Source organism: Quercus lobata, chromosome 8 (genome assembly GCF_001633185.2).
Source record: "Quercus lobata isolate SW786 chromosome 8, ValleyOak3.0 Primary Assembly, whole genome shotgun sequence".
Classification (NCBI taxonomy): Eukaryota; Viridiplantae; Streptophyta; class Magnoliopsida; order Fagales; family Fagaceae; genus Quercus; species Quercus lobata.
This window is the reverse complement of record NC_044911.1, coordinates 59645319-59656726: the sequence shown is the minus strand read 5'-3', so window position 1 is coordinate 59656726 and position 11408 is coordinate 59645319. Positions and strand designations below refer to the sequence as shown.

Here is an 11408-nt window from a genome sequence, read left to right as displayed (position 1 = left end):
AGTCGTTTACTTGCCATCTAGACCAAAAACGCAAGTCGTCCAAAACAGATAGAGGGTTATTATCGTATTTTGGAACCAAAAGGCTGAGGTTTAAGCGATTGCCTTTGCTTGCTTGCTTGCTTGGGGTTCTGCTCTGCTCTTCTTCACACTTCAGAGAGAGAGTGATGATTGCCACTTCAATGGCGCTAATTCAGCACGTGTGCTCCGCCCCTCTCGCACGTGCGGCGCGACCTCGCTTCCTTGCTGCTGTTATATCCTCCCGCAACCTCTCTATAAGGTCTTCTTCTTCTTCTTCTTCTCCCGCACGTGCCTCCCAAGCTGAATCGCACGTGCTCCTCGGCATGTCCGAGCAGGAGCTCCAACAGGTCGCCCTCGACTTCGGTCAGGTAATCAATAAAAAAGCAAAACACTTATCCTCTCCTACGTTTGGTTCCCGAGAAAATTAAAATCAAAACTGAATAACATTTTGAATAACTGGACATAGTTGAGCAATTAGGCTTATTAGTTCTTAGTTTTTTTGTGACGATTTTTTAATATTTTAAAAAAAAATTTGGAATTATGTTTTAGCAAAGCTTTAGAGGGAAGCAACTCCATCATCTAATTTACAAGAGAAAGGTCAAAGAAATTCAAGATTTCAGTCAATGTGAGAAAACTCTCTCTTTCCTTTCTTTTGACCCAATTGTTCTTTCATGTATTGTATTGTTGTAGCCTCTCTCTTTGTTATGTTTTTCCAAAAAAATGATTGTGTGACTTGTACTGGACTTTTTGTGCTGTTTTCATGGTTTACAGTGCCTCAAGCATTCAGGAATGATCTTGAAGAAGCTGGATGGAAAGTCGGGCGGTCGCCCATTCATAACACGGTAACTGCAGTTGATGGCACTATTAAGGTAAGAAGAATATGATTAGATTATTTTACTAATTGTAATTTGTTAAACGGTACTTTTGGATTTTCCAAGCAGTTCATAAGACCATGCACGTGTACTTTTAGTCACATGATCTATTTAATTGTAATGTGACTTGTTTAAATTTAATAACTCATGTGATTTAAGACACGTAGATGGTGTTATGAACCGCCGTGTAATCGGTTGGAGGAGATATCTCCAGCTTGGTTTGGTGGAAAACTTTTTCCTTTGGATATTATCATAAATTTTTGGTTATCAAGTGAATATATGGTTTCACATTTTGATTTGGAAGTTATCTCTGTTCTCTCATTTAATTCTACTTGCCACTGATCATGCAGTTATTGATTAAGTTGGAGGATAATAGGTTGATTGAAACTGTGGGCATACCAGTTGAAGATAGCAAAGGTTCAGTGAGACTTACTGCGTGCGTATCATCGCAGGTGATTTTCTGATCTGTGAATCAATCAGTGCCAACTTTTGTACCCTTTCCTACGAGTGTTCTTTTGTTGATTCAAGGAACTGTTTTCATGCACAACAGTAATGAAAATATATATTGTAGTGTACTTCGTTTATTGACTTGTTTTTTATGTGCCTTTATTTTCGATATTCAGGTTGGCTGCCCACTGCGTTGCTCATTTTGTGCCACTGGAAAAGGTGGATTTTCAAGGAACCTTAAGAGGCATGAAATTGTTGAGCAGGTAACTCTTATGTCTTTTCCATGTCCACTCTTCAAAGTCCACTGTGTGGTAGGGTGGTGGGGTCTTTGAATGATTTATTGTTTATGCAATTCTGAAAAACGAAGTGGCCAAAGTAGAATAGAGGTATTTCATTTTGAAGAATGACAAAAAAAAAAGGAAATAAAAAGCCTATAATTTTCATAATATGCTGAAAAAATCAATTTACTCAAAGCAAGCTTTGCTTTGTATACAATGAACAAGTAAATACATTTGTGTACACAGGTATTAGCTATTGAGGAGCTCTTCAAGCATAGGGTGACAAATGTGGTGTTCATGGGAATGGGTGAGCCGATGTTGAACCTAAAGTCGGTACTTGAAGCACACCAGTGCTTGAATAAGGTGAATTTACAACTGTTTCATGCATATTATCTAATTGCTTCATTACCAATGTTTGTTGTGTGGATAACCTTTAATAACTTGTTTATTTTAGTTTTTTACTTACATAATTGCAAGAGGTTTTTCCACTAACATATTATACATTCTTTGTGATTTACTTACTCCGTCCTTTATTGTTGGTTTTTTTTGGGATTATTGCAAAATATGATCCATTTTGAAAAGTCAATAAATACAATATTAATAACTGTCTTAATTTACCCTTTACTTTATTGAAAAGTCAATACTCCTTTTTTTCACTTTTTTTATACTTCACTGAGTTTAAATTATGGAGGGCAATTTGAAAAATTCTACCTGTTCTTAGAAAGATAATTCATTAAATGATGTTCCTTAAAAAATTGAGTTTTCTAAATGGGACTAACAATATGGGACAAAGAGAGTATTAGAATTCCATTTTCCTATAAGTTTTGAGTATCATATCAATTTTGGTGGGTCTTTCTTGTTTGTAAGGATGTGCAAATTGGGCAAAGAATGATCACAATATCCACGGTGGGGGTTCCAAACACAATAAGAAAGCTGGCTTCTCACAAACTTCAGTCAACATTGGCCGTCAGGTATGTCATCTATAATAGGAAGTCAAGAATTTTTGTGTCTTAATACCATGTACCATTTACTGATGTTGTTTGTTTGTGAGTAATTGGCCATTTTTGTTGAACTGTATGTGTTTAATTGATAGAATTGGCTTGGTATTCAGAATCTTGTTGCTGCAATATGCTGTTTCTGGCCCATATGTACAGTTTGAGAGTATATCTGTTCCACACTGCAATTCACATATTTTGTTCAAGGGGTTTCAGATCGTTGGTCAGGCTAATGTAGAGTGGGAGAAATATGGTGGACTGCCTTTTGTTCCATATCAGAAAAGATTTGACCCTTAATCTTTTGTAGTAGGCTAATAGCAAATCTACCTGCAAAGTTTACTAAAATCCAGAATTTGAGCAGCGCATATCATTCAAAATTTCATAAACACATTATCAAAATTGTGACTTACTACGTTTTAAGCCTTTTGTCCTTCAACCAGAAATATCCACCCCTGAAATTTTGACTGTAGAATAAATTGACCCCAGTAAAAGCTGATGGGAGATAATGAATTCTGCCTGCCACTATGCCTTATGATTTAATGTCCATAATCCAAACTTCTGAATCAGCACATATCCTTTCTTTTCTTCTTGTTCTTCCTTTTAAACCCCAATAAAATAATGTCTTTTGAGTATTGACTGTAAATCAAACGTTGCACTGCTTCCCCAATTTCTTTAATCTCTAGGGTCTATTTTTTGGTCTATCCTACAATTAATTGGAAAAGTGTGTGGAGGTCAAAAGTCCCAACTGAGGTTGCTTTTTTCCTTTGGACAGCAGCTATGGGGAAAATTCTGACCATTTCTAATTTACTGAAACGGAGGATCCTAATTATTGATTAGTGTTGTATGTACAAATCAGTGGGAGAAATTGTAAATCATTTGCTTCTTCACTGCCCTATTGCTTATGAGTTATGGAGCATGATTTTCACATTATTTGGGATCAAGTGGGTTATGCCTGAGGGTGTTGAAGATCACCTCAATAGCTGGAACTAAAGGTTGAAGATCACACGATCTGGAGTGCGATCCCATTTTCTGATAATGTTTATTACTTATCCCAAAAAAAAAAAAAAAAAAATTTACTTATGAAGAAGACCTTTATATCTAAATACATGTCTGATGCCAATATGTTATTTTCGTTATTTTATGCAATTGCAACTTTATTTTCTTGTTAATTTTCTTGTCTTCTTTTGCATCAGCCTACATGCTCCTAACCAAAAACTTAGGGAAGCAATTGTGCCAAGTGCTAAATCCTACCCTCTGGATGCTATCATGAAAGATTGCAAGGATTACTTCCTTGAGACTAGTCGACGGGTTTCCTTTGAGTATGCACTGTTAGGTACCAATGTTTCACTTAAGAACTACTAATTTTGTTCTATTTATTTTATAAGTACAATTCACTTTAGAACTTTTGTATCCCCATCCCTCCCCCTTCACACATGCTTGAATAACATGAATATTGATGTAAATGACATTTTTCTCAGTATTAGTGTTACTTTTGGCCAGCTGGAGTCAATGACAAAACAGAGCATGCAGTAGAACTTGCAGAGCTTCTCCACCAGTGGGGGCGTAGTTATCATGTGAACTTGATACCTTTCAATCCAATAGAAGGCTCTGATTATCAGCGGCCACACAGGAAAGCTGTAATGTTGATCCTATGTTATTATGCCCTCATTTTCAACAAGAGTATGCCTCATCACTTGATTTTATTCGTTCTTTAGTAATAGATATATGGATTTTACTTCATTTGGCAGGTGATGGCATTTGCAGCTGCTTTAGAATCACGTAAAATAACAGTTAGCACACGGCAAACAAGGGGCCTGGATGCTAGTGCTGCTTGTGGTCAGCTAAGAAACAAATTCCAGAAGAGTCCTTTGCTCTTGGACTCCGAAGACCTGCAATCTCAACCAGATATTGCAGTTGCATGTTGATCCCGCATTGTTTCTTTGCGGTTTGTTCCTCCCCCTTTTTGCTGTATACCATACACTTTCATGTTCTCTTCCCTCAATCCGTATGAAGCTTGATGAAAGTGGTGCTTCATGTGGCAAGAAGGCTAGTTGGGATCTTTCCCTCTCCTATTTGTGGGAAAAATGTATGATGTTTCGCACGATGATGAGTCAGCTGCAGAATTCAAAATCTTCCATACGTAACAATGAGATGTTGTGGGAAAACTATGTGTGGATGGCTGCAAAGTCACAAGTAGACTAATGACCCCTCTTCTCAGAGAATCAGTTTCATGCATCGCCTGTTAGGCTAGTTTCTTTCCTATGTAACTTGCATTTATAGTTTTGAGTGATGCTCCACTTTATTCCGCACTGAAGGCAGGGCCATAGAATTCAAAAATTACTTTAAATGGGCATAGTGAGGTGGGCATTTTACCTTGTAGATGTAAATTTTATTGATGTGGCAACTAGCAAATTTTTTATCACATCGTACTCTCTTGGTTCAAAGAACTTCCTTACTAAGCAATATGAAATTTTTGTTTTGATTCACCACTGTTAGTATAAATTATGTTTTTATATAAATTTAACGATACAAAATGAATTGAGTTTTGAGGATTTTGTTCTACCATAAACACTAGTGTGATGTTGTGAATTTGAATAATATTTTATATCTAATTATTTTAAACCCATATATTTAGAACCCTCAAATGAGTCAAATTATTCATAAATTTAATCAATGAAAAAAAAAGAGAAAGATTTTCTCATAGTTTAATTAAGTCATTTAAACTAAAAACTAAAATCTAAAACCCTCATTTGAAATACTTCTATCCAAAATGAATCATGGGAAAGATTCTTCTCATCTAGTGTGTTTGGACGACAGATATTGCATGAAACTAGGCCAAAATGGCACAATAGCATTGTTTATCGAAATATATATCAATTTACCACTATTTTCAGAAATATGTATGGATTTACCGGTTTTTGGGTACTTGAGTTTGGGGAATTCGAGTTTTCTATAGTGCTTGAGTTCCATAAAAAATTTTATAGCAAATTTGAAGGCTATTTTTTCAAAGAACTTGAATACCATAGAAAACTTGAATTTCCCAAACTTGAGTATTCAAAAAGTAGTAGATTTCTACATTTTTTTAAAATAGTGGTAGATTGACATATATTTTGATAAACAGTAGTATTTGGCCATTTTGGCCCATGAAACTAATCTCTAAACCTTATTGTTTAGGAGGTGTAATTCAAAAAAACAGTTTTTTGTTACATTAGGAAGAAGGGGAGTTAAAAAAGAAAGAAAGGGAACTCAAGCCCAGCCCACTGCGTTTGTCACCCAAAATGGGGCCTCGCTTTTGTACAAATAAAAATCGGGGCAACCCGGCCCACGAATCAATCCCACTCCCAGTACTAGGGCTTAAAATCTAAACACGGTTTCGTGGAAAATTCCTAAACCTGGCTCTACAAAAGTAAAGAATAGAATTTTGACGAGAGTAGCTGCGACACGGTTTCACTCTCATTCTTCAGATTTGATTTCAGAACCTGAGATCTAACTTCAAGCTCAGCTTCTCTTCCTTCTTCAAAGCTCTTCTTTCACAGGTAATTAATCAATCTATCTACTTTTTCCCTTTTGATTTATCAATAAGCCCTCTGTTTGGTTGCCGAGAAAATCATAAAAAAGAAAAACTAGGGATCTTTACCAATAAGGAGTTTTCTATCGGCCCAGAAATTTTAGGAAAAGAAAAATAAAGTTTCGATCTTTGGTTCTGTTTTATAGGTTTTGATTTTCAAAGTATGATTGTCAATTTTGTAAATTAGGTTCTTGGTTGATTAAGTGTTTTGTTTTTCTTAGCAACCAAGCAAGGAATCTAGTTTTCTTTCTTGGGTAAAAGCATGTGACTTGAGATTTACGTTCTGGGGTTTGAAGAGTTCAGATTGACCATATGTACATTATAGCTTAAATGTCATTATGTTAATTGATTAATGTTATTTTTATTATCTTACATGTAATGGGTTTAGGATATAGTTTTCTTTTTTTGTTTTTGTTTAGTAGGTTCACATAGATTATGATTGTGTGTTGTTAGGAAGCATAATGAGGAGGTACAGTCCACCATACTATAGTCCTCCAAGGAGAGGATATGGCGGCCGAGGGAGAAGCCCTCCTAGAAGGGGATACGGTGGTGGTGGTGGTGGTGGTGGCGGTGGCGGTTATGGTAGACGCAAGGAACAGAATGGAAGCCTTTTGGTCCGCAATATTCCACTGGATTGCCGGTAATTTTTTGTGGGTAGTTGTTTATTTTTGTTTTGGAGGTGGAAGATCCCTCCCTTGGTGTGTCAAAACAAGTTGGTTATTTTATTATTTGCTTCTTTTTGCAGGCCAGAAGAACTTCGAGTTCCATTTGAGAGATTTGGAGCTGTCAGGGACGTGTATATTCCCAAGGACTATTACACAGGGTGAGTTTTTTACCAGTAGATTATATGCCCTTTTTTTTTGGTTCAATACGACAGTGGTGTGTGATGATGGAAATATGTTGAGCAAGTTTTGGGAATTGAGCTCTGAACGCTTGCACTTGAATCAAGGTTGAGCTTCAGTAGAGCTGAATTTGTGATTTCCAAGCATAGTTCACCTGTATTCAGTCATGTTTGCTAGCTTGGTTGAGCTTGTTGGTTTTAAACTAGTATAATGTTAGATTTTGCATGACAATCCAACATCCCTAACTTTACAATGCAAGTAAGTAATGATCATAACATACTTCTGAAGCTCTTCTTTCCTTCTTTGTCCTCCCCTAGCTTCATATTACTGATCAACTTAGTTTATGATTTTTTAAAATGCTTAAGAGGTTATTAAACTGCTGAGGTTGACTTGCCTAATTGAGCCAAGCCAAAGCATGTGCCATAAGGTTGGCAAGCTGAATAGTCTGCGTGAAAAGAAGCATGAATTTGGTAAACGAGTTCTTGTGATGGTGATGGAAATTAGGTGTCTTTGCAAGCAAACTTATTAGGATTGATAAATATAGATATAAATTGCTAATATTTGAGACTCCATTTCATTAATTATCTTTTTGGCACCTTTGGTCAAAGTATACAAGTAGGGGGTGCAAAAGCTGTCTATTGAGTTACATTCTACACTATTTATGAAAATTTCTATTTTTCCTTTCCATAGTGAATTAAAAATTTGAACTGGCTTGTCAGGGGGTATGTTGGTTTGAACTTTGAAGTTAAAACAAAGCCCAAGCCCCACTTTTGATGAAGACCTGTTTATCATTGCCTAACTTGTCGGTCCCCCAAGAGTTTTAAGAGTAATCTTCAATTGAAGAATGTTGCTTTATGAAGAGAAATTATTTAATTACACAATCAATAGTGGTTTGATGAGGAAGAAGATTGATTCTTGACCAATTGAAGACAACATGAGATGATTTTTAAGTTTGTGGGAACGTTGATTTCAAGTGCATCTATAATTACAAGAATGTGAAGAATTTTCAAGTCACATGCCTCTTTTGAAGTTGGCTTTCATACTTGACTGTAAAGAAAAGTGCAGCCATTAAGCTTGGATTTAGCTGCTTTAAGTAAATTCAGCATGCACTTATCTGGAAGTGCTTGGAGCTGATAATTTAGATGTGTAAAGAAGGTATACTAAATAGACATTGTTGTGCTACTTGCTATACTAAGTGTCAGGTCTGTGACGTCGTACAATCAGTGCTTTTGGTGAAATTTAATTGTTCATCAACTGAAGCTTTGCTGTGACTTCTTTCTAGGGAACCTCGAGGATTTGCATTTGTGCAGTTTATGGATGCATATGAGGCCTCAGAGGCTCAATATCATATGAATGGAAAAATTTTTGCTGGGAGAGAGATATCTGTGGTTGTTGCTGCAGAGACAAGGAAAAGGCCAGAAGAGATGCGTCAAAGGACTAGAGTGAGGTAGTATCTCTCTCTCTCTCTCTCTCTCTCTCTCTCTACCCCCTTTGCCTCTTGGAGTTATATTTCACATTTTATATATTTTGAGATTCCTATGGTTTGTTGTACTTTATACAGAGGACCTTCGGGCTATGGGGGACAACGGTCATCTTATTATGGTATGTAGTTTCTGACAATTTAAATATTTATTTTTTAGTAATCCTGTAACCTGTATAATTCCTATTGCTATATTAGTGTTGTTAAAAGCAACACTTAGGCATGCTTAAAGCTCAAACCTCGAAGCCCAAAGGTCTGAGTGCCCTTAACTGTTGTATCATACAAACGCTATTCCTAAGGTGTTATATTATTCAAGCAAGGTTTTTTTATTTACAGTCAAAAGATATGAAACAGGTTAATTATCTATTCTTGTTTATTTTTGTCTTGCCTTTTAGATATATGTTGATTGAACTATATACTTCATTTGATCAAATTATCATAGGACTGTTGACAGCTAAATGAATTGTTTGGTGAAATTTAATTGAGATTAGATTGAAGTTAGGAAGCTGGAAGTTATATAATTTATTTGATTTGGAGTCATTTTTTGGTTTCTATTAATTAGCATGGCTTTGCATTTTTTGTATTCATGTCCATCATTTTGACTACTCCTGTTTAAAGTAATCAGTACTCTCCTTTTGACTCTGATATCCTTAGGACGTTCTCGGTCTCGTTCATTATCCCGTTCACGCTCTCCCCCCCGCTATCCTTCTGGTTCTAGAGGCCGATACCGCTCTAGGTAAAATTGCAACTTTACAAATGCCATAATTATTATTTATCAATGTCCACTTGACTGGTTAACGTGTTTTCAAACTAAAATTATAATTGTCAGGTCCTACTCTCCTGCTCCTAGACGGAGGGGTGACTACTCAGTTTCCCCAAGTAGAAGGCATGCAGACCATCCGCGGTCACCAAGAGGTCCTCCAAGAGAGCGAGATGCTGATCATCGCAGGTCTTATTCTCCAGGTTATGCCAATGCTGCTGATCAAAATGAAAATGGATATCACGAGTAAGTTTTAGTGTCTTCAAGTGTTTCATCTTTTTAGCTATACCGTATTGGTCTAATACAGGAGTTTTGATTTATTTATTTTTGTTTATTAAATTGCTTTGTAATGATGAAGTATCACCAGTAACTTTTGGAGTTCTTGTCCCAAAGACTTGTTTTCGTCTCTGCTACTTGCATGGTGCTTATATCAAATATTTCTTTTTAGGAAACCAACCTATGATGCTGAGGAACCAAGAGGTCATTGGAGGTCATCGCCTGTTAGAGCTTCAAGATCACCCTCTGGTTCTAGGTCTAGGTCTGCCGATGCGTCACCCAGGCGCAGCAGCAGATAATTGGAAGGCAGTATGCATATTGCTAATGGTTGATGCTACATTTGCTGGCTTGTGTGCTACAATAGGAAATAAGCTCTAGAATGTGTTACATGCCTTAGGAATCATAAAACTTGTGTGTTTTGATGTACTCTATATGATGACTCAACTTTGATAATTCTGTGGTTTAGAGATTTTTTTTTTTTTTTTAAAAAATTTCAACTTTACTGTTATGAGGTGAGTTATTATTAGGTGTTATTGGCTGGGTCAAGACCTAATAATATAAGTTAAACTGATATTTTTGGCTCTAGGCCTGCCAAACAATCACTGTTTTGTCATTTGTGGCTTCACCTCCCAAACTAGTACTAGTGGTGGTGTAAATCGAAATAAATTGACATTGGAATTACAAAATGCTAACTTATTAGAGCTAAGTTGATTTTCAGGGATGCTGGTATATAATGCAATTGCCGTGACATGTACTCTCTGGTTCATCCGGATATGTAACTGAAAAAACAATTTTAAATGAAATCATTATGGTGAGAAGCGGATTTATTGGGTTAGTGTCAACATTCGGTCACATCTAACAAATGATTTACACCACCAAATGTTAGTCGTCTATGGATGTGAAGAAAATGTTAGTAATAGATTAGTCTACGTCATAAAATTCAAAGTTTATCAAACTTTCAAATACAAATGATTTACACTACCGAATGTTAGTCATGTATGGATGTGAAGAAAATGTTTGTAATTGATTTAGTCTACGTCATAAATTCAGTAAGGGTCATGTACAAATTCAAAGTCAATCAAAGTATAAAATACGAGGAATTCAACAGAGTTGAGCCCATAAATTCGATTAGGTGATGTTCAAATTCAAAGTTGATCAAAGTATCAAACACAAGGAATTCAACAAAGTTGAGCTCATGAGGACTCAAATCTTCATGTTGGTCCAGCTAACACAATTATTTCGAGCCACTTATCAATATATAATTATCTCTTCTCAACTGATATTTGAAGTTTTTGGTGTCAACTTTATGGTTTTGAAAATTGGAATGATAGTCTCATTCTTGGTTTTATAGGTTTTTATCATAATAGTTTAGGATTCATTTCTCAATTGAACCGGTCAGTCTAGTGGATTGTAAAAACAGTTAAAGCACCCTGTTTTCACTTTTCAGAGCCTGCCTTTTAACATATTTCAAAACTGAGCAAAAGATTTGGCATTGGGTAAAATCTGCTAAAGTGGATGTTGTCAGCCAAAAAAAAGGGTATTCTACAGTGTAATAGACTGGGCTATATATTAAAGGGGTTCATATTGTATTATTTTGTATATGGGTAAATACTATTGGAGAGTTGTCACATGTCAAGATTAAAGTGTACAATACTACAATCAACTTTTGTTTGTAGTTTACCAAAAAAAAAAAAAAATTTGTTTGTAGATAAAGTAGCTACAGAGAGGGTACTATTCTGTCTGTTGGCTTGTTGGGTAAGGTCAAATTAGCCTTCCGCATAGCCGTTGTGTTGTGTAGGTGGCTAGATGTTTTAATACAAATTATTTCTTATTTATCAAAAAAAAAAAAAAAAAAGAGAGAAAAAGATTGCC

The 11408-nt window shown here is 35.9% G+C and overlaps 2 protein-coding genes across 2 annotated transcripts; both read left to right on the top strand.

Annotated features, from left to right (window-relative positions):
• Positions 1–82: 82 nt before the first annotated feature.
• Positions 83–5093, top strand: LOC115958163 (probable dual-specificity RNA methyltransferase RlmN). The gene is made up of 10 exons (XM_031076550.1): positions 83–386; positions 568–643; positions 790–887; positions 1241–1342; positions 1514–1600; positions 1862–1978; positions 2483–2586; positions 3804–3943; positions 4111–4247; positions 4359–5093. The coding sequence occupies exons 1-10, from the start codon at positions 165–167 to the stop codon at positions 4533–4535; spliced, it is 1260 nt and encodes a 419-aa protein (XP_030932410.1). The 5' UTR covers positions 83–164; the 3' UTR covers positions 4536–5093.
• Positions 5094–5989: 896 nt separating this feature from the next.
• LOC115957259 (serine/arginine-rich SC35-like splicing factor SCL30) lies at positions 5990–10044 on the top strand. Its single transcript, XM_031075459.1, has 8 exons — positions 5990–6146; positions 6632–6818; positions 6924–7001; positions 8303–8467; positions 8582–8622; positions 9155–9236; positions 9330–9506; positions 9709–10044. The coding sequence occupies exons 2-8, from the start codon at positions 6640–6642 to the stop codon at positions 9833–9835; spliced, it is 849 nt and encodes a 282-aa protein (XP_030931319.1). The 5' UTR covers positions 5990–6146; positions 6632–6639; the 3' UTR covers positions 9836–10044.
• Positions 10045–11408: the final 1364 nt, after the last annotated feature.

Bases quoted from the DNA above. Each gene is read 5' to 3' on its own strand.
- LOC115958163 (XM_031076550.1), top strand. From the start codon at position 165: ATGATTGCCACTTCAATGGCGCTAATTCAGCACGTGTGCTCCGCCCCT. The intron at 644-789 runs GTGAGAAAACTC...CATGGTTTACAG, and splicing joins AATTCAAGATTTCAGTCAAT to TGCCTCAAGCATTCAGGAAT. The intron at 2,587-3,803 runs GTATGTCATCTA...CTTTTGCATCAG, and splicing joins CAGTCAACATTGGCCGTCAG to CCTACATGCTCCTAACCAAA.
- LOC115957259 (XM_031075459.1), top strand. From the start codon at position 6,640: ATGAGGAGGTACAGTCCACCATACTATAGTCCTCCAAGGAGAGGATAT. The intron at 7,002-8,302 runs GTGAGTTTTTTA...ACTTCTTTCTAG, and splicing joins CCCAAGGACTATTACACAGG to GGAACCTCGAGGATTTGCAT. The intron at 8,623-9,154 runs GTATGTAGTTTC...TGATATCCTTAG, and splicing joins ACAACGGTCATCTTATTATG to GACGTTCTCGGTCTCGTTCA.